Below are 22761 nucleotides of genomic sequence, written 5' to 3'. Positions count from 1 at the left end.
AATCCAGTGTCATAATTGGCCCTGGTCTCTGGGTAAAGAAAATAGTTTGCCATTATCACACTTTAAATAAAGTATGAATGCCTGCCAGCTAATGTGTTTGGAAGAGCACTGTTTAATCTCTTTACTAGGCACGTTCAGCTACAAGAGTTAAACGTTCTGATGAGAACTTAATAAAATAGTTCTTAAAAAAATAGGGATAAGAGGTTTATTGATGGCATTCTTCATTGTTTACATTCTTCAGTTCTTCTGGAGTCTTTAAATAATCTGAATTGTTTCCAGACTACTACAATAACAATAGGCTTTGAACCAGCCTGTAAGTTAATAAAATAAAAAGGTGTACAGGTGTACATGCTACAAAGCCTTTATAGCAGGCATGGTACTGCACTTAACAAAAAAAAATCAGCCACAGACAGACAACGCTCCTGTCGCCAACTAACAACGTCATAAACCTGAATGTTGCCATTGGTTATTTGATTGGTAAATAAACTCAAGGATTTTAACACTAAAATGCCAAAGTGGGCAAAGTTATAATCAGGTGGTCAGCAGTGGGGGGTTTTTCCCTGTATAATCAGGTGGTCAGCAGTGTTTTTTCACCAGAATGTTAAAGTTGCACCTGACGGTTTGTTCTGCATGTAAGGGTAAGAGCAGTGGCGGATTTAGCAATTTGGGAGCTCAAGGTAAACATGGATATGGGGCCCTCTGCATTCAGTCCTTTTTTTTTTTTTAAGTCTTACCTTAAACACCCATTCACTCATCATCCCACAGCAATCTTATCCAGCTGTCTAGAACAGCCCTGTAGAGAAAAAAACAACAACTAAACATTAACAGGTCAACTAATGCACAAACAATTTTCTACAATTAGAATGTAACACATTGTCAGTTTACATATCTGATACAGATAACTTTGTATTTCAACATGATCAGCAGATTAATAGTTGACAATTGGCCTCTTTATCCTTGCATTCCCGTCTTTGTCCTACTCTTCTTCACTCTGTTTGTCTTCTTTTATCCCTTTAATGCTTTTAATTTTATGTATTTCTTATGCTACTTGACTGCTTTCTTTTTCTCCTTCCAATCCTTTTAATGCATTTTACTGTTTCTCTTCATCATCACTATATTTACTTTCCTCTTTTTTTGTATTTTGTCTTTGCATCTCTCTCCTTCTCTTTTATTGATTTTCTTTAAATTGGAGGTCTCTCTTTCTTCTTTTTGCTTCTCCACCTAATGTTATTTTCATGTCTTTCCTTCTCTTCTCCCCTTTTAACACTGTATTTCTCTAGCTTTTATTCTTTCTTCCTGATTTTTTTTATTATTTACTTTTTAAAAATAGCTTAGTCTTCCGTCATCAAAAGAGATTTAGTGGGTGGGAAAACATGAATATTGGGGTGTTGGATTAAGAATAATGTGAAAATAATGTTAATTTAAAAAATATTTTAAATAATTAGTCTTATTGTGCGCAGGGCTGGGGTAAACAATATGGTGGAGAGAATAGCAAGGGCAGACAGCCTCTCTTGTGACATTGTTGACCTGATGTGACTATCTGCTGCACATGCGTGAAAATGTGTTATCTTTGCCAAAGATCCCATTAATTGACTGTTCTCCTCCCGTTATTTCCGTTTTTTTCTGCACCACTTGGGTAACTTTGTTTCATGGCTGTAGATGGAAGTCTCCCGCTCCTCTATTAAACTGCAGTGAATAAGCTTCCGCTTTCGTCACACGGAATGTACCATTGTATTGTGTGTTTGGTGGGGTGGGGGACTAAAACGCTTCAACTCAAATCGCGTGGCTTAATGGCGTTCTAATTTAATGTTCGAATCATTTTAGTGACTCGGTTCTTTGAATCTCGTTCATCAAAATGAACGAGTTATTTCGTTCATTTGATCAGAAATAAATTAAAATGTTACGTATTTAATAAAAAAATACGTCTACATGTCTACATACAAAAAATGTGGTATATACAAAAATATAGTTCCAGTTATAAAAAACATTACAATGCAACTAAGGACATATTTTAATAAGCAGAATGAGTAGCTCAACATCATATCTTCCAGTCTGAGTCGTTCGTTCTTTTGAATCAATTGCACCGCATAGCGTCTATGGGAGTCACGTGTCAAAAGGACGAACGAATCGGGACTCGAAGACTCACCAGCTGAATTGTTCAATACTGTTTTTTTTTTATTTTTTATTATTGAACAAAAACAGAACAAAATATACATTTATATTTATACAGTTGTGTAAACGTTGATCAAAAAAACAAGGCACACATAAATTATTCAAAAATAAGTATCGAAACAAGGAAATGATAGTAAAAAAATATATAACAAAAGAAATAGAGAAAAAAGAAAAAAAAGTAAATGAAAAAGGGTCTCTTTATTCTTCTTCTGATAAACCAAATTCTCTTATTATTTCAGCAAATTTTTTGGCCTTTTTACCTTTCATATGTTCCAATGATGGAACATAATTGCAAATAAAATCCTTTTTAAATACTGAAAAATAAGGTTTAGTTTTTATACACTTGCATTTATGAATAAAAAATTTGCCTAAAATCAGTATTATATTGATGAGAAAGTTATTATTCTTATCATCTAGTAGTATTCCAAATATAATATGTTATATTATTATTAATGTAATATATAATTCTTTCAAAAGCGGGCAGTGATTGCATCTTTGGCTCCAACCAATAAGACATGTTTTCCCAAAAGATAGCAGAGTACTCACAGGAAAAGAAAAGGTGATCAGTAGTCTCAATGTCAACTTTACAGAAAGTACAAGCATTTTGTTCAAAATTAAACCGGTGTCTTAAAAACTCAGATGATGGATAAATACCATTAAATATTTTGAAATGGGTTTCCTTTGCTTTAGGATCCACTGGAAAGGCAATATATTGTGTTCGTAGTATTTTAATAAGTTTGTAAATTATTGTTATAATATAATGAAGTTGGATATGGTTATTACCATTAAAAAGAAGTGATGGGAGATCACATGAACCATCTAAGATGTCAGTAAAGCTGTTTTGTACAAGGTTTATAAAACTTTTTGGAATAGCTTTTAATACTCGCTCAAATTGTTTGCGTTCACCATGCAAGTTGTATTTTAAGCAGAAACCACTGAATGATAACCAGCTCCCGTCCTCATTCATCAAGTGATGAACTGACCAAACACCTTTTTCAAGCCAATCAAGAATGCGCAAGGATTTATATCTAAATAAAACAAATCTATTGTTCCATATTGAGGTTTGGTGTGGAGTGAAGTTATGATTGTATAATAATTTCCAATATAGCAAAACCTGTTGGTGAAATAAAGATAATTTAATTGGTAGTCTAGAAACAGTAAAATCACATCCTAATAGAAAATCAATTCCACCCAATTTTTTAAATAAACCTCTAGGAACGTAAAACCAAAATTTATTTTTACTCCTTACAAAATATTTTAGCCATTTAATTTTTAACATACCATTTATACAGGTAACGTCGAAGGACTGTAATCCCCCATTTTCATAATCTTGTACAAGTTGTGCTTTCCTGATATAAAGCACACGTTTTTTCCATATGAAGTTAAAATTAATTTGGTTGGTAGTCTTAATGGCTTTATTAGAAATAGAAAGGCAAGATGCAGGATAGATGCATCTAGACAGACTTTCCATTTTAGTTAAATAAACTCTACCAAATAGATAAATCTCTCTGCATCCATACCTGAAATCTATTTTTACACTCATTCCATCTATCCCAGACATTTTGCTTCTCCATCTTGATCTCATCTTTAGAAATGTGTATGCCTAAATATTTAACATTTGATTTAATGGGGAGTTTATATGCAGTTGTAAGATGACATTCATGTATGGGAATAATTTCACATTTATTTAATATTAAGTTTTAAGCCCAAAAAGTAATCAACTATCTCAATTGCTTTAGGGATCTGATCAATGTTTTTTTAAATAATGTTGTATCATCAGCTAACTGACTAAGTACAATTTCCTGACCAAATACATTAAATTTCTCAATTTTGGATTTTTTGATAAGGAGGGCCAACATCTCGGTAGCCAAAATAAATAGTGAAGATGAGACGGGGCAGCCTTCAATACTGTTTGCTGTGTACTGCACTGCATAGCGTCTATGGGAGTCACGTGACAAAAGAACGAACGAATCGAAGACTCACTAGCTGAATTGTTCAATACTGTTACATGTGTACTGCACTGCATAGCGTCTATGAGAGTCACGTGACAAAAGAACGAACGAATCGAAGACTCACTAGCTGAATTGTGCAATACTGTTACATGTGTACTGCACTGCGTAGCGTCTATGGGAGTCACGTGACAAAAGAACGAACGACTCAGGACCGAAAAGACTCAAAGGTAACTACTTATTTCTGTTTCCTGTATATAACATATACATATGAGTTTTTGCGATGATTTGCGCATGCGCGCCCCATAGTAAATGAACGAATCACTCTCCGAGACTACTCGTTCATCTGAGTCATGTTAAAGATTCGTTCAAAAAGAACGAACCGTTCATAAACGACCCATCATTACTACATAGATAGTTTATATTTTTGTTTATAGCTACTTCTGTATCATTACACAAAGCGTATAAACGATTATAAATGTATGTGGCGGGATATTTTTGTATTTTAGTCTTTCCTGTATTTACACGCTGTGTTGTGCTAACTGCTCTTTGCTAAAACTGGTTAAGGTAATAAATTCCGCGTCCGGTAAAGCCGTCTATGCTGTCATGTTTCCCGGAAGAGACATGCTTAACACGTTTCGTATATAGTTTATATACGATTACCGTGTAATAGAAATAGAAACCGAAATATTCCGCGAACCTGTCCTTCTTGTTGTTACTTACAGTGAAGCCTGGGCTATAAACCGGTCCTACAGGAACACTTAGACTCGGGGCTATAAGTAACTAAGAACTTCTCAAGATGACTTCTCAGCCTCCAAAACACAGAAAAAAGGGTCAATCTAAAACCAGATCAACTGTGAGTCGATTTGTTTTCTCTTCTATTCCCCCTCATTATACTATTATTTTGTCACTTAATGTGATTATGTTACATGTGAGTGTGTGCGCTTGTGTGCCCTGCGATGGACTGTCACCCCAGCCCTCCAGGCTTTCCGTGACCCTGTACAGGATAAACGGTATGAAGAATGATTGGGTGAGTGAGTGTGACTAGGTTTTGGTAGTGATCAATGAAACAGCGTTTCCCAGAATATCTTCACCCCTTAGTGATTATTTCACTTTTCAATCTGTTGAAAAAAGTCAGATTTGAGTATGTTGGAATTAGATTCTCCACAGAATAAAAATGAACTTATTAATTGATGCTCACACAATGATTTAAAAAATGGAGAATGTTGGTAGATGGATTTTCAGGTCATGTTGCATGTTGTCATGTTTAGCTTTAATGTAAACTTCTAATTTCTGGCTGCGTTTCTGTTGCTTGACCAATGGCGGATTGATGGGTTTCCTCTGGGTGCACCAGTTTCATTGACACAGTCAGAAGACATGCAGATTAGCTAATTAGCATTTCCAAATGGCCTTTTTCTGTCCCAAATTGCCTAAAGACTGGCATCACATCCACTGGGTATTTCTGCTTTGTGTCCTGACTGTCCTGAGACAGGCACCATGCTGCTGGCAACCCTGTACAAAATAAGTGGCATAAAGAGTAAATTACAGTGAAACCTTGGAGTAATGTGGTTTGCGAGTGTTCTGCAAGACAAGCAAAGATTTTTAATAAATTCTGACTTGAAAAACAGGCAAGTCTTGGTTTACGAGTACCGAGTATCATGTATCAATGCATGCACTTCTTGTTTTGACGCTGAGCGTCACATGATCACGACCAAGTCAATGGTTTTTCTCCCTCTTGCGCTGCGGAATTGTGGATTATCGTTTCCCCTGCTGGGTCTTATTGCGCATCTCTTACTGGTATAATCAACATCCGTGCACGCGTGTACTGTTTACTATAACACTGTGACCACGTGTGTGTGTCTGTGTGTGTGTGTAAAACATATTTTATTTTGTGTTTGAAAGCGCATGTGTACAGCGCGCGTGTACTGGTTCTTATAACACACGTGTGTGCATGTGTGTAAAGCAAAAGAAAGTCTTATTAAAGGTTACAAATCTATTTTTTTCCTCTCTGTCGTTGTGTGTGTGCGTTACGTGTGCGCGCGCATAATTTGACTCCGTGCCGGTTCACACACTCTCTCTCTCTCTCTTGCCTTTAGTGTGTGTGAGTGTGTGTGTGTGTGTGAAGCACTCATATAACGCACACAGATAACGACAGGCTGAGGAGCAGAAAGTAAGCGTCTACTCTCACTTTAGCTTCACACACGCGCATAAACACATATCTGTCGGGATTTATTTTTACTTTTTTTAAAGGTAATGTGCAGGTTAGTTTGTTTTATTTTTACTTTATAGTTTGTATGAATTATTTTTATGTATTAATTTTTTTGGGCTGTGGAACGAATAATTTGAGTTTTCATCATTTCCAATGGGAAAATGCTTTGATTTATGAGTGTTTTCCAAAGTGAATTAACTATAAATCAGAAATATCTAAGCCTGCTTATATTGGCTCTATCCATGTTGCCCTTAATGGCAACAAGATTTTCTTTTTTCTCCTGCTGAAGACTGTAACCTCTTTCTTTAAATATTTTTTGGCTAAACTGTATGGTTAATCTTTGTTCCTCTGAAATATTATATTTTCCATGTTGTCCACAGTGTCCAGAACTTCCTCTTAATGTGGTTGAGGAAATTCTTCTAAACCTACCTGGTCAGCAGGTAATTTGTGTGTGCCGCCTGGTGTGTTATGCGTGGAAGTCGGTGGTGGACAGCACTGCATTTTGGAAAGAGCGATGCCGTAGGGAAGGATACAAGCCTCTCAATAACCACAGAGTCCCAAAAGATTGGCGGACCTTCTTTTTCCTATGTAAGAAACGCAGGAATCTGTTGAAGAACCCCAATGCGGAAGGTGAGTAAAAAAACTAATTAGACAGTTGTTTCCCTTAACAGGTCAGAGGTCACTGTGATGTGGCTTGGGAAACATTTGTAAAGGATATACAGTTTAAGATAAAAGATCTGAGTATGGGAGAATATGTATATCATTTTATAGTAATATATAGTTTATAACAATTACACTCGTTCTATATATACAATCACTTACTCGCTCATCTTCTACATAGCTTTATCCTGTATTCAGGGTCACGGGGGGTCTGGAGCCTATTACAGGAGGCTCAGGGCACGAGGCAGGGTACACATTTACATTTACATTTAGGCATTTAGCAGACGCTCTTATCCAGAGCGACTTACATTTTTATCTCATTACACATCTGAGCAGATGAGGGTTAAGGGCCTTGCTCAAGGGCCCACCAGTGGCAACTGGTGGTTGTGGGGTTTGAACCTGGGATCTTCCGAACCGTAGTCCAATGCCTTAACCACTAAGCTACCCCTGTCCCCCTGTACACACTGGACAGGGTGCCAGTTCATCGCAGGAGTCATATGTAACTGTATTTATGTTGCTTGTAAATTTGACCAAGGGCGGATTGATGGGTTTCCTTTGGGTGCGCCAGTTTTCTTCCCAAAGTCTGAAGACATGAGATAAGCATTTCCAAATTGCCTTTGGTGTCCCAAATTGTCTAAAGACCACATCCACAGTGTATTTCCTGCTTTGTGCCCTGGCTCCATGCTGTCGGCAACACTGTACAGGATAAACATTTTGGCATAGAGAGTAAATTTGACTATAAATCAGAAATATATACAGTGGTGTGAAAAACTATTTGCCCCCTTCCTGATTTCTTATTCTTTTGCATGTTTGTCACACAAAATGTTTCTGATCATCAAACACATTTAACTATTAGTCAAAAATAACATAATTGAACACAAAATGCAGTTTTTAAATGATGGTTTTTATTATTTAGGGAGAAAAAAAATCCAAACCTACATGGCCCTGTGTGAAAAAGTGATTGCCCCCCTTGTTAAAAAATAACTTAACTGTTGTTTATCACACCCGAGTTCAATTTCTGTAGTCACCCCCAGGCCTGATTACTGCCACACCTGTTTCAATCAAGAAATCACTTAAATAGGAGCTATCTGACACAGAGAAGTAGACCAAAAGCACCTCAAAAGCTAGACATCATGCCAAGATCCAAAGAAATTCAGGAACAAATGAGAACAAAAGTAATTGAGATCTATTAGTCTGGTAAAGGTTATAAAGCCATTTCTAAAGCTTTGGGACTCCAGCAAACCACAGTGAGAACCATTATCCACAAATGGCAAAAACATGGAACAGTGGTGAACCTTCCCAGGAGTGGCCGTCCGACCAAAATTACCCCAAGAGCGCAGAGACAACTCATCCGAGAGGCCACAAAAGACCCCAGGACAACATCTAAAGAACTGCAGGCCTCACTTGCCTCAATTAAGGTCAGTGTTCACGACTCCACCATAAGAAAGAGACTGGGCAAAAACGGCCTGCATGGCAGATTTCCAAGGCGCAAACCACTTAAGCAAAAAGAACATTAAGGCTCGTCTCAATTTTGCTAAAAAACATCTCAATGATTGCCAAGACTTTTGGGAAAATACCTTGTGGACCGACGAGACAAAAGTTGACCTTTTTGGAAGGTGCGTGTCCCGTTACATCTGGCGTAAAAGTAACAGCATTTCAGAAAAAGAACATTATACCAACAGTAAAATATGGTGGTGGTAGTGTGATGGTCTGGGGTTGTTTTGCTGCTTCAGGACCTGGAAAGCTTGCTGTGATAGATGGAACCATGAATTCTACTGTCTACCAAAAAATCCTGAAGGAGAATGTCCGGCCATCTGTTCGTCAACTCAAGCTGAAGCGATCTTGGGTGTTGCAGCAGGACAATGACCCAAAATACACCAGCAAATCCACCTCTGAACGGCTGAAGAAAAACAAAATGAAGACTTTGGAGTGGCCTAGTCAAAGTCCTGACCTGAGTCCTATTAAGATGTTGTGGCATGACGGTTCATGCTAGAAAACCCTCAAATAAGGCTGAATTACAACAATTCTGCAAAGATGAGTGGGCCAAAATTCCTCCAGAGCGCTATAAAGGACGTGTTGCAAGTTATCGCAAACGCTTGATTGCAGTTATTGCTGCTAAGGGTGGCCCAACCAGTTATTAGGTTCAGGGGGCAATTACTTTTTCACACAGGGCCATGTAGGTTTGAATTTTTTTCTCCCTAAATAATAAAAACCATCATTTAAAAACTGCATTTTGTGTTTACTTGTGTTATCTTTGACTAATAGTTAAATGTGTTTGATGATCAGAAACATTTTGTGTGACAAACATGCAAAAGAATAAGAAATCAGGAAGGGGGCAAATAGTTTTTCACACCACTGTAGTTTGCAGGAATACACTGGTTCTATACACATACACACATTCCATATATATTTGGATTTTCTGCATTAATAAGATCTTCATCTTAGTCAAGAATAATGTCTCTAAAATAGTAAGTTCACATACTTATTTGCTACTGTGTATATACAGTCAAACCTTGGTTAGCGAGCATAATTCATTCCAGAAGCATGCTTGTATATACACCCATATATCAAAGCAAATTTTCCCCTTAAGAAGTAATGGGAACTCAGATGATTCATTCCACAACCCAAAAATATTTATATAAAAATAATTAATATAAAATATAAAGTAAAAATAAAACAACTTAACCCGCACTTTACCTTTAAAAAGAATCCAGACAGAGTAGTGTTTCTGCCCGTGTGTATGTATGTGTGTACTGTATGTGTGTGTTTGTGTGCGCACGTGCATGTGTGAAGCTGAAGTAACAAGAGGACGGAGGGGGCTACTGTGTAGAACGACTCCCTCACTCCTGTCTCTCAGTAGCTCGCTTCACTCTATTTACAGTAAGAGAAGGGAAGAAGCCTACTGTGTTGGACGAGAGACAGGAGTGAGACACACATACACGCACACTCTAATAGAAACACTGCTCTGTCAGGAAACTGTAAGGTCCACAGTTTGTTTGTTTTTTTCTGAAGTTTTGACCGATTTCTTTGTGATTTTCCCATGATGTTAAACAAAGAGGCAGCTCCTTAAAGCCATGACATAATTTTCTGGAATTTTCTATGCTGTTTAAAGGCAGGGTCAACTGAGTGTAAACTGCTGTCCCACTGGAATTGTGATATAGTAAGTTATAAGTGAAATAATCAATTTGTAAACAATTGTTGGCAAAAATACTTGTCATGCATAAAGTAGATGTCTGAACCGAGTTGACAAATGTATATTTATTAACATGAAATCAGTGTATGTAAACTTCTGCCATCAACTGTAGCCTCAGCCTCATCAGCCTCATCCTGACAATAGTTGGTCTATTATGATAACGTTATTGCTAATTAATGTCAGAAATGTTCTTTCATGTAGAGGAATTCAAAGACTGGAAAATCATAGAAAATGGTGGTGACCGATGGGCTGTAGAGAACCTGTTCAAACCTCATCCAGATGAGACTGTAATAAAATGCTTTGTTACTTCTTATTGGTAAGATCATTGCATTTAATTTAGAACATGTTTCCGTACCACGTATCCTAATTATTTTATAATAAGGATACGCAGGTTTTTTTGTTTATTATTATCTTGACCTAGAGAGTTACAAAAGTAAGGAGATTACATATCCTACAACTTACTATGAATCTTTTTCATATCTTTATGTATGATTCATATCAGGCCATGCATAAAGGCACAACTGATCAACCTAGAGAAAGAAGGCTACAGCCCTGCGTTTATGGATGAAGTACAGCCTGACATTGTGATAACAGACTGGTGAGTATGTCTTAAGCTTTCCTCTATTATCTCTCTCCTGTAATTAGTAATCTGTAAATCTAATCGTCTTCTACTTCTCTATCAAATCCTTAATGTTTTCTTATTTGCTCAGGTATGCGCCACGGTGGGACTGTGGCAGTGTGTATCAAATTTGTGTTGAGTTACTTAATCACAAGAAGAAGGTAATCCAGGTCTTTCAGCCTGAACAAGTGACATTTCCACAATGGAATGATCAGGAATGGAACAAGGTGAGTTACATTTATTTGGTTGCATTTATATATTTTATGACAGTTTTCATGCTTGGGGCTGGGTTGAGAGGAACACCGTTACTGAACCTGTTTTTTAAATTTTCATTTTGCTTGGTATTTGAATATCAAATTTCACACTTAAATTAAAATTAAATGCTTCAGATAAGTATTACTAGTACTCTCTCAAATGTGAAAGAAGTATATAACCTTCTACTCTAAGGAAGCGAATGAATACAAAAAATATTTACCGAATATATAATAGAGGACTAACCTCACAGTAAAAATAGCAGAGGAAGCTATGATAATACATCAGTAAACCTTGCATATTAAAAATGTCATACATTTCTGTACATTACAAAGGATGCAAATGTCAGCATACCAGATGCTTTATCTAATGCTAATACTAGGGCTTCACCATCACTCCCAAAACAGCTTAAAAAGCAGTACTCAGACTATGACAGTTAAACCTTGCGTGATTTGAAACTAAGGGGCCCAGTATGTGTCAAAAATAATTTCTCACACCATTACACCTAGTGCTGGACAAAGTACACAAATCTGTACTTGACTAAAAGTGGAAATATCCCAGATGAAATATTACTCAAGCAAAAGTAAAAATTATATATTTACAGTATCCCTTAAGACCTAGTCTCTCTGTCTCTCTACCTTTCTCTCTCTCTCTTCCCCTCTCTCCCTCCCCCTTCTTACCAAATTGTTATCGTGCTGTTTTTATAAATGTAGTGAAGTAGAACAACTATTTGTTGTAGGATGTAGTGGAGCAAAAGTAAAAACTATCCACTAATAAAATCACTAAAGTATTGTATATATACAATAATAAAGTTACGGTGGCCCTGAAGTGCAAAACAAATTAACAAAACTGAAAACAAAATAACAAAACCCAAAACAAAATAACAAATTCAAAACCAAATTAACAAAACGGAAAACAAAATAACTAATACCTGACTGGCCGAGAAGTGCAATACAAATTAACAAAACGGAAAACAAATTAAAAACCAAATACCGTAATTTCCGGACTATAACCCGCACCTGGCTATAAGCCGCACCTAGTACATATTTTAAAGGAAAAACCATTTTGTACATACATAAACCGCACCTGACTATAAGCCGCATGTGCCCACATTGAAACATGGGATATTTACAAAGAAAGACGGTACACAAAAAGAGTTTTCAATGTTTTAATAACATAACTTAGCTTTTCTTTTTTTTTCGACTTTTTACATTGCTCCAGTTCTTCCCGCTGCCGTTTCCAGCGTCTCACCATCGACTCATCTATGCGAAATTCACGTGCTGCAGCTCTGTTTCCTTCTTTATCGGCCAGCTCGATTACTTTTAACTTGAAAGCTGCGTCATATGCTTTTCTTTTTGCATTTTCCATGATGAGGGTAGGCTTATGCTAATTTTATTCATGTACAAAGCGCGCGAAGTTACCGGACGTTAAATTTCTTCTTCTATGGTGTTTATTAGCGGTTGTGACTTGCGTCTTCCTCGACAACACATGTCTCACTCTTACCTTTTCTGCTCGAGCGCCCCTGGCGGCCGTTAGAAAAAATGCATACATTAGCCGCATCTCTGCATAAGCCGCAGGGTTGAAATAGTGTAACAAAAGTCGCGGCTTATAGTCCGGAAAGTACGGTAACAAAACCCAAAACTATTTTTTTGGAGGGGGGAGTTTTGTTTTTGTTTTTGTTATTTTGTTTTCGGATTTGTTAATTTGATTTTGAATTTGTTAATTTGTTTTCCGTTTTGTTAATTTGTATTGCACTTCTCGGCCAGTCCGATACAAACCGAAAAAAGGTAGGTATAGTTAGCAAATGAAATGCTTACCGCTAATTGGACGAGACATCTGTCACTCAAGATATACAGGAAGTACTGTAGTAGCAATAGATTTGTGTGTGTATGAATGTGCAAACATTATTGTGGTTTCAAATATGGCGTACTTACGGTGGCCCTGAAGTCAGTTTTGTTAATTTTTTGGCACTTCACGGCCATCATAGTTTAAAGTGAAGCAGAACACACAAGAAACAAAGATAGTGAAACAAGTTCCTACTTCCTGTATATCTTGAGTGACAGATGTCTCGTCCAATCAGTGGTAAGCTTTTCATTCGCTAACTATACCTACCTTTTCCGGTTTGTATCGGACTGGTCGAGAAGTGCAATACAAGATCACGTACAACCTCCGCAATTATTACAAATAACTAGTGGTCACCAGGTAATACTAATCCCATGCGAATAGGACTTTAGTCAAAATGAAAATTTCAGATCTTCACAATAACTCTCCTATCCACAACTGTTATTTCAGATATCCACAACATCATTCTTCGTAGGATGAATTACATCACTATTTCTATTTATGTCTATGGATTTACCCATGACAGATATCTTTACTGCAGTTGTAGATATTCATAATGTGAAATGTATCTTGAAGCCTAGTCAGTGAGTCTAACAAAGGGAGTCTTACACCAGTATCTCTACTACATAAAGTGAGCGCGTTTTTTCACAGTTCCTGTAACTGTAACCATTGGTGTTCTGGTTCCGCATTATAGTCTGCACCTTCAAATCACAAGAGAATCCTTCCTGCAGCGGGGTCATGCAGGAAGTTGGCGCAGGGGGGACAACACTGCATGATGTATATTTATCCATTAACTTACACACTCCCTGACAACCACAAATCATATACAGAATCCTTTGAATCAATGTTTTAAGACGGAATGAGCATGCATGTGCGAGAGAAAGAGAGAGTATATTGATTTATTTTGTGCTAAGTGAACTTATCACTGATCTTAGTGGGTGGGGCTTTACATTCAACCTCTCTGTCTCTGTCCATCCATCCATCAGTTATATGTCTCATGCAGCGCAGTGGCTAAAACGCGAAATCACACAAATCTACTCCTGCTTAGCAGTGAAAATAATGGCGGTTTTAGACACTGTATTTTTCTATTAACCATGAAGCGTTCAGTGGATGTAAAAGACATGTTAAAGTAAGCCTTATTCATTTTATACATTTGATATCTACCAGCTAGTCAGCTAGTTCAAATAACGCTATTCTGTATTCAGACCCTGTGTGATGAGATTAGACTTCCTGATTCTTATCACATTTTCTGCAGATCCAAAGGTGGTAAAATCACTAAACAAGGTATAGTATAATAAGTACACAATGAGGATACACTTTATTTTTTTAGGGAAAACAAAATATCAGGTGAGCTCAGTCATAGGGAAGCTGCTCAGGCATTTCATATTTTTCCTCCCACAGGTCACAAGAGCTAACATACTTTAGTTCTTTCATCTTCAAGCACATTCCAGGTGTAAGCCACGTACTATGTTTCAGTAAACAAATCAGTTTCCAAATTTTCATTTGTATGTGGGTGGGTTGTCAGGGGTTGTAGTGGTAGTTTTTAAAAGGTAGGATGTGTACTATCATTTTGTGAGCTGAAGAAAGTAGTTACCCATCTTTGTAGTCAAGACAATCAGGGATTGGGCGAATCACATGAGAATCAGATTTCTCTGGTGAAGTAAAACACATGTGGATGGATTCGGTGGATGGTACATTGTACACAACAAGTACTTTTGTATTTTTGCTCAATTACAATTATCAATGGAGGAATTCTACTTTTACTTGAGTAATATTTTACTGAAGGATTTGTGTACTCCTACTGCCTAATGCTGGTATTCACTCATCATCTAGCAAAGCACAGCTAAATATCTTTCTTGTAACTACGGCTCCAGTTCAAACCAGCGAGACTACACGAGTTCACCTTGTTACATTATGAAACAAGTTACTTTTGGCTCCTATAAATTGCATTTCTAAATTTAGTTTGGAGCCATGGTTTTGCTGTTGACTGTCTAACACATTCAATTCCAACACTGCTTTATAAAACTTGGTGTGATATCTATTTGTATGATATTCTATAAACATACCATTATGAACTTTACTTTGTTATTTTGTTTTTCCAGTGTGAACCCTTTATCATTTGCTCACACACTACAGTGTGTTTAGATTTATTATTTTTTTTTATCTTGATTTCAAGCTTTGGCTGTCAGTAGAAGCTTACAATAGCGTTGAGTTTGAGTTTCCACAATTCTGGAATAATAAAAAGATTCTTTAAATTAATATAAACGTAAAATGCAATGGGGATGTTCACTTATGTCCTGTTGACATTCTTAAGTGTTTCCAGACAGCTACAATAAGATTAGACACACACATAATAACACATTGAAACTATCTGTAAGATGAATAAAGTTTTACAGGTCCACATGCTAGGGGCATGTTACCACAGTTTTCTAAATTCTTTATAAGTAAAATCTTTTCTTATCTATCTTTATATGTCTTTTTTATTGTTATGTTTTTATTTTAGATGACTCATGTGTTTAAGGACTATGGACCAGGTGTTCGATTCATCCATTTTAAACATGGAGGGAAGGACACACAGTTCTGGGCCGGACACTATGGAATTAGGGTCACTAACAGTAGTGTGGAACTCTTTCCAGCAAATGAAGAATAATGCCTAAAATAGCCTTTACTGTATATAGGTAATTGCAAGAAATTTTTTCATGTCTTAAAATTTCTTTGTCTTGTTTTAAATATACATAACACATTTGATTATTTAATTGCCCATTACAAAATTTACAATTTAGAGTCTTTGTCTTACACATGATTGTTTCTAAATTTGTCTGTGGTTGAATAAAAAATAACATGTTTTTGATTACTGTCCAAAACAGAAGGAATTGTAACTGATATTCTTTACCTTGCATAATAAAGTGTTTTTGATTTAATTTCTTTCCTGTAATACGTGTTTCTTTTAAATACAGATCCTGCTTAAGTAGTTATAGTGCTCATTCTCTTTCCATCACTAGCGGACTAGAGCCGACCGACCAGAATAGGTGGCATGCCAAAAATACATGTCAAATTATTTTCTTTATTTACTTCTCTGTTGGCCTTGTTTGTTGGATCCACTGCAGCATAAGAAGTGCCAAAAGGTTCCTCCAGGTTCTCCATCAGGTCCATCTTTCCACACTTTCCTTATGGTCTCTGTCATGCCAGACTCTGATGCTACTGTATTTGTGTTTCACTGGATATTTTTTTCTGTGATGTTTGAACAAAACACAGAACAAAGTACCATTTACTTTATTTTACTTCAAATTTTTACCTTTAGTCATCGGCTTCAGTTCCAATTTTCAGCTGCCTATTGCTCCAAATATTAAAAATATTATAATATTATTATAGGGAAATAGCTCAGAGTAGCCTGAAAAGTCCAGCTGTCTGTTATTAGGGAAATTTCATCTGCTTTCCAGCTTTCCCTATCATTTCTCTGTGGAAAACCCAGTGTTTAGCAGCAACACTCTAAGCAACTTTCTAAACCCACTGATTTTGACTATAGAAATAGTTTCAAGGTTGGTTGCAGTGAAGAAGCAACCTGTTATGTCCAGATCTCTTGTTATTGCTGTATGGCTTGCATTGTAGCAGCAGCATATGGTCAGCTTCACCTGGCTGTGCAAAATGAAATGTAATTTATATTAAATACTCCTGTCGTGAAGGCTGGTAATGTATTTGTAAGCAACGATGCTGGGCCCAAGCATCCTGTGTCATCGCCAGACCAGGCGCACCGCACTACCTGTGTGTTATTTGAGTGTGTTAAAACCTTGAAAAAGTCATCGTCACCCGGTTTCAATGCACAATTTGCACAAGTCACACAAAATACAGGGCTAATGTCAGTTTGAGCCCTAAATATTTGTTAAGTGCAGTTAGAGTGTGTGAGGGTTAGTGTGAGTGAGAGAGAGATGTGTGTGTGTGTGTGTGACGTGTATATGTGTAAGTCTGTGTTTGACGAGTAAGTATGTTTGTGCATGTTTGTGTGTGTGTGGTGTTTGAGTCTGTGTGTTAACATTTGTATTTCTTAGTATGTGGGTGTGTGTGTTTCTGCGTGCTGGCGTGTGAGAGATGTGAGTGTTAAAATTTGTGATGTGTGATATATCAGTGTATTCGTGTGTGCGTCTGTGTAAGTGTGAGAGTGTACAACAATTGTAATATGTGTGTGATATAAGTGTGTTTGTGCATGTGTGTGTGTGTGTAAGTGTTAACATTTGTGATGTGTGTACAATAGGCTGCAGATGCTGGAAAATAAGCATCACACTATGATGTTACTTAATGTGGTGTCACTGAATACAATTTCACTCTATAAATGCCACACAGAAAGTTATTAATAATTTTTCAGCGTAAGTTTAAGACATTATTATGACTGACCCGTTTAAGATATCAAAAGTATCTGAAATTTTACATTTCCAATGTCTTTAGATCACATCGGCCCGGTTATTTGACGATCGTATAAATTCCCTAGGTGGAGTATATCAAAATCCATCAGGTGCATTTTGCGAAGGACCCAAAATAACTGGCCTCCTGTTAGGTTAAGCCCAGGACATGCAGTGCAAAAGTTGTTCGGCTCAATGAGCTCTAAATGTGTACTGAGTTTTGTGTGCCTATTTGAGCATGTTACAAAGGTGGAAAAAGGTGGATTTTTTTTTAATTATTATATACTGTGCACTTTCCATAGTGATGATGCCCAACACCAAGCGATTCACAACAGGCCTTACAGGATGCACCACCTTGCAAAACAAATGACATTTTAGCAAAAAAATATATATATATTAAATCTAGTCAAATTTACCTAATATTTCTTACTATAAGATTGCAGTATACCAAATATAACATAATGTATGTGTGAGGTATGTGTGTTTCTGCGTGTATGCGTGTGTGAGTGTTAACATTTGTGATGTGTGTGTGTGTGTGTGTGTGTGTGTGTGTGTGTGTGTGTGTGTGATATACTGTATGAGTGTGTTTGTGTTTGGTGGCGATCGTATAAGTTCCCTAGAAGGAGTATAACAAAATCCATTGTGTGCAGTTTTGTGAACTACCCAAAATAACTGACTTACTATTGAGTTGAGCCTAGGACATGCAGTGCAAAAGTTGGTTACCTCAATGAGCTCTAAATGTGTACTGAGTTTCATGTGTATACGTGAAAATCTCATTTGGGGGTCCTGAGGGCCTTGTGCAACGCGACTCTCAGGCATCCTAATGGCAGCAGATTCCAACCTGTCTGCCAATTTTCATGAGTGTTTGAGCATGTTGAGACCCCCAAAAAGCCAAAAAGGGTGGGAAAAAAATCCTTAGGAAAACAAGAGGGTCCTGCACACCCTATAGAGCTTGGGCCCTAATTACATACAGTCCATATTATAAAAAATATTTTGTTGTAAAATTTCAATTTTGGATCATTATAATTGGGAAACCATTCCTTACATTATTTGGCTCATAAATTTATCAATATGGACCAAAAAATCTCAAGCCATGCATATTCCATGCGCAAATGTGTGAAAGTGCCACTAGGTGTCCTTGCAATCTCTCTGAATGACAGTACTGTACAACCTTCTACAGTAAATCCAGAGCATTTTCAAACTATGCTATACTATAATTGCAACATGATTTAAAGAGTCTTTGTTACTTGAAATCAGTGAGAGGCTTATGTTAAACCATATGTCATACACTGCCATCTTTTTCATTGCTTCAACACATTTTCTTAGAGCTTTTCTTAAGGAATAGCTGCCATATCCTGAACACTATGACAATTTGAAGGGTACAGTGCTCCTTTTCACAGTTTAGTAGTTTGGTGGAAATATGTTGTCACTGTAAGTCTTTTACCACAACTCTTTCAGCTAGCATAATTACAAATTCATCATTTTCACTTGGTAATATTCTTCAACAAAGCCAAGAGAACTACTACAGTACTGGCCATATGGGGACATTTAGCTAAACCCTGCACAGTATGTTTTACACATTTCACATTTTTATGCAAAAAAATAATGCCTTCCTGTTTTATGTATGAAGAAAGTGCAATAAGATTGCACTACAGTGCATCCGGAAAGTATTCCCAGCGTATCACTTTTTCCACTTTTTATGTCATGTCACGGCCTTATTCTAAAATGGATTAAATTCATTTTTTTCCTCAGAATTTTACACACAAATAATAAAGTTTCCTTTAGATTTTTGCAAATTTATTAAAAATGACTAAGGCCCTTCTCCCCCGATCAATACGGATGATGGAGACCACTGTGCTCATTGGGATCTTCAAAGCAGCACAAATTATTCTGTAACCTTCCCCAGATTTATGCCTCGAGACAATTCTGTCTCGAAAGTCTACAGACAATTCCTTTGAGACTCATGCTTGGTTTGTGCTTTGACATGAATAGTGAATAGAACTGTGGGACCTTATATAGACAGGTGTGTGCCTTTCCAAATCATGTCAAATCAACTAAATTTACCACAGGTGGACCCCCATTAAGCTGTAGAAACATCTCAAAGATAATCAGGGGAAACAAGATGCACCGTTATGTACATGTGCTTGCTCAATTTTTAATAAATTTGCAAAAATCTCAAGTGAACTTTTTTCATGTTGTCATTATGGGGTGTTGTGCGTAGGAGTAAAAAATAAATGTAATCTATTTTAGAATAAGGCTGTGACATAACAAAAAGTGGAAAAATTGATGCGCTGTGAATACTTTCTGTATGCACTATATATAATTTTTATGTATACATAAAACAGAACTGAATATTTAGCACATGTAAATTGTGCGCTGTGCATTAGCATAATACAACATTCCTCGATGCTGTGTACTAGCCTAACACATGACATCCACTGACACTGCAAACTAGCTCTAAGGGTTTTTGGACATTGTGTGAACTTTTCCATGCCTGTATCTTCAATATCTCTCTTTGTACTTTGTCATATTTTAATACAACAACAACCTTGTTGCGTTTACTCATTCTTTATATGGTAATACTTTTCATGGCTTGCCAGAACCTTTTTGTCTACCTAGATCTTGCTACTGTGCTTCCTGTTGTATGTTTGTCTCTGGGTAATATACAACTTCCACTCTTTGTTCTCCCAGGTACATGTTAATATCTTTTGTTGTTTAGATGTAAGGGATGTACGTGACACAGGGCATTTGGCCAAAGGCTTATATATGCTCTCTTTGACAATAAACAGAGATTATCGGACACTGCCATAGTGCATGTTGTGTTGTACCTCTCCGGGCCGGTAACTTAAGCATATGGGAGTGTGGTGGACACATCAAGATATTCTCCTTCCTTCAATTAATGTTACTTAAGTTTAGTCTAACTCGTGACTTGCATTAAGGTGCATGTGTTCCCTATTCATTAAGTGCTTACCCATGTATTGTATATGCAGCAGGATATAGAATTTCATATCATTTTTATGTATACATAAAACAGAACTGACTATTTAACACATAAAATGTGTTGTGCATTAGCATAATACAACATTTCTCTATGCTGTGCACTTAATAAGTTGCCAAGTTGAATATCAGTGGGAATGTGTATGTCTGATCAAAATAAGTCAAAATTAAGACCTACATACATCCATTGGCCCACAATTTTCTACACCCAGCCAACCAGGATGCATACAGGATGTCTCTGAAGACACTACAAGAAATTCTTAATTTTTTTATAATAGCTAGGATATTCTGGGGCAGCTATAGAGAATTTCCTCATCTATCTGAATGAGTTGAATTTAGATCAGGGATAAAAGCAGGTTTTTAGATCATAAAAAGCTCTTTGGGTCCTCAGCACACTGTATGTAGCAATAGCAGGTATGGGTGGAATTTGACACACTAGCCACACCTGTCTCACCAAAGGTGCCATGAGTTTTCATGAGCAACATGACAAGAGCTGGAAATGTAAGAACTTCGAATCGGCAGTGTGGCATAAACTGGTTTGTGACTGCATTAGAATGAAGAGCCAGGAAGAAGACGATAGGGAAGACATGGACTCTATAGATTGCACACGATAGAGGAAGAGGAGTCTGCCAAATGACTAAATGTAGGAGTTGCAATAGGGAAAACTGCTTGTAGCTTGGATGGAAGCAAAAAGGTTGTTCATTTAAAGGTTGTGATGAAAGGAAGGTAAACATATCAGCCATAGCCTTATAACATTGTCTAAGGAACTGAAAAGAAACTTAGAGATGTGGAAGTGGCCAGGATTTTCAAGGAGCTTGTTGATAATACACAAAACAGAAGAACAGAGAAACAAACCAATGCATATTGAAAACATTTGCAAAAAAACCTTTATGTGAAAGAACAATTATCGGAGGAAATAAAGTGAGTCGGGGAGTGATCAAAAAAAAAATTTAGAACTCAAACAGATTATCAGGTAGGTGAGGTGAATAGAGTAAAGAAGTTTTAAAGAACCTAAATGGGCTGAAAGGTGAGCTTCTGGAATTTTAAAAGATGAATTCACAAGAGAAAGTTAAATGTATGATGTATGAGCCACCCAGTGAGACCCTACAGTCCCTTTCAAAAGTTTCCATACCCCTTGAACTTCTCCACTTTTCATGTTACAACCATTATTTTTTTGGGAAAGCGTATGGCACAGCTGCAAACATACCAAGACATGGTTTAATAAAGCAGAAATGAAGGCAAAAGCCTTTGCAAAAATTCACACCTCAAATAATATAAATGAAAAGGGACTAAAAGGAAGGGAAGCTACAATAGCAGAAAATCAAGAACTACTACACCAGGATGCAGATATTGATGATCTACTAAATATTCCATTTACAAAGACAGCAATAACTTGAGCTCTAAGCTGGAAAACAACGGTTTTATCACCAGGCAAAGACCAGATTTGTTATACAATTATAAACCATCTTAGTCATTTATTCACGGACACTTTGTTGGAGCTTTACATAACATAGGGTGTAATTTCATTTCTCTTTTCACAAAAGAAATTATTTTCGCAATAATTGATAGATTTAGATTTTTTTTACTACAAAACATAAATAAGCACATAATATTTATCAATTTATTTTTAGGACATACATGCTATATACAATTTTTACAAATATCTTACAAGTGAACGTGTCTGTCTACGTGCTGTCCAGCACATCAGGCGAAAGATACTCCCGTCCCTGGAGGTATATACGTCGTTTCTGTCATTTTTGTCAGTGTTATTCCGGTGGGGCAGGGGTAGCTTGTTGGTTAAGGTGTTGGACTACTGATCAGGAGGTCCCTGATTCAAGCCACGTCACCATCAAGCTGCTACTGTTGGAACCTTAAGCAAGGTCCTTCACCCCCAAGTACTCAGATACAGTTGAGCATCGAGCTAGGAACCTGACCTTGTAAGTACCACAAAAACTAAGGCTATTAAAGGATATTTAAGCATTGTGGAAGAAAACAGATTTAGTGCTGAAATGCTAATATGATCTGGTTAGACTTTGACTCTTTAACTCATTTTTCATCTTTTTTTGCTTTTTTATTAATGTTTTGCATTTGTTTCAATTTATAATTTGCATGGTCATTCATGTTGAACTTCTCCACTTTTCATGTTACAACCATTATTTTTTTGGGAAAGCGTATGGCACAGCTGCAAACATACCAAGACATGGTTTAATAAAGCAGAAATGAAGGCAAAAGCCTTTGCAAAAATTCACACCTCAAATAATATAAATGAAAAGGGACTAAAAGGAAGGGAAGCTACAATAGCAGAAAATCAAGAACTACTACACCAGGATGCAGATATTGATGATCTACTAAATATTCCATTTACAAAGACAGCAATAACTTGAGCTCTAAGCTGGAAAACAACGGTTTTATCACCAGGCAAAGACCAGATTTGTTATACAATTATAAACCATCTTAGTCATTTATTCACGGAC

General features: G+C 36.8%; 1 protein-coding gene across 4 annotated transcripts; it reads left to right on the top strand.

Annotated features, from left to right (window-relative positions):
• The first annotated feature begins 4212 nt into the window (after positions 1-4212).
• On the top strand, positions 4213-15811 carry LOC128510816 (F-box only protein 6-like). 4 transcript variants are annotated; one of them, XM_053483333.1, is made up of 7 exons: positions 4237-4351; positions 4847-4977; positions 6711-6960; positions 10385-10499; positions 10686-10781; positions 10894-11029; positions 15400-15811. In XM_053483333.1, the coding sequence occupies exons 2-7, from the start codon at positions 4921-4923 to the stop codon at positions 15544-15546; spliced, it is 801 nt and encodes a 266-aa protein (XP_053339308.1). In that variant the 5' UTR covers positions 4237-4351; positions 4847-4920; the 3' UTR covers positions 15547-15811. The 4 variants fall into 4 exon arrangements, with proteins under 4 accessions (XP_053339306.1, XP_053339308.1, XP_053339307.1 ...); XM_053483334.1 differs by lacking the exon at positions 4237-4351 and adding an exon at positions 4490-4601; XM_053483331.1 differs by lacking the exon at positions 4847-4977 and having other exon boundaries at positions 4213-4351.
• Positions 15812-22761: the final 6950 nt, after the last annotated feature.

The sequence above is a fragment of the Clarias gariepinus genome, chromosome 22 (genome assembly GCF_024256425.1).
Source record: "Clarias gariepinus isolate MV-2021 ecotype Netherlands chromosome 22, CGAR_prim_01v2, whole genome shotgun sequence".
Taxonomy (NCBI): domain Eukaryota; kingdom Metazoa; phylum Chordata; class Actinopteri; order Siluriformes; family Clariidae; genus Clarias; species Clarias gariepinus.
Note: the sequence above shows the minus strand (reverse complement) of the source record. Positions and strands in the feature narration are given on the sequence as shown.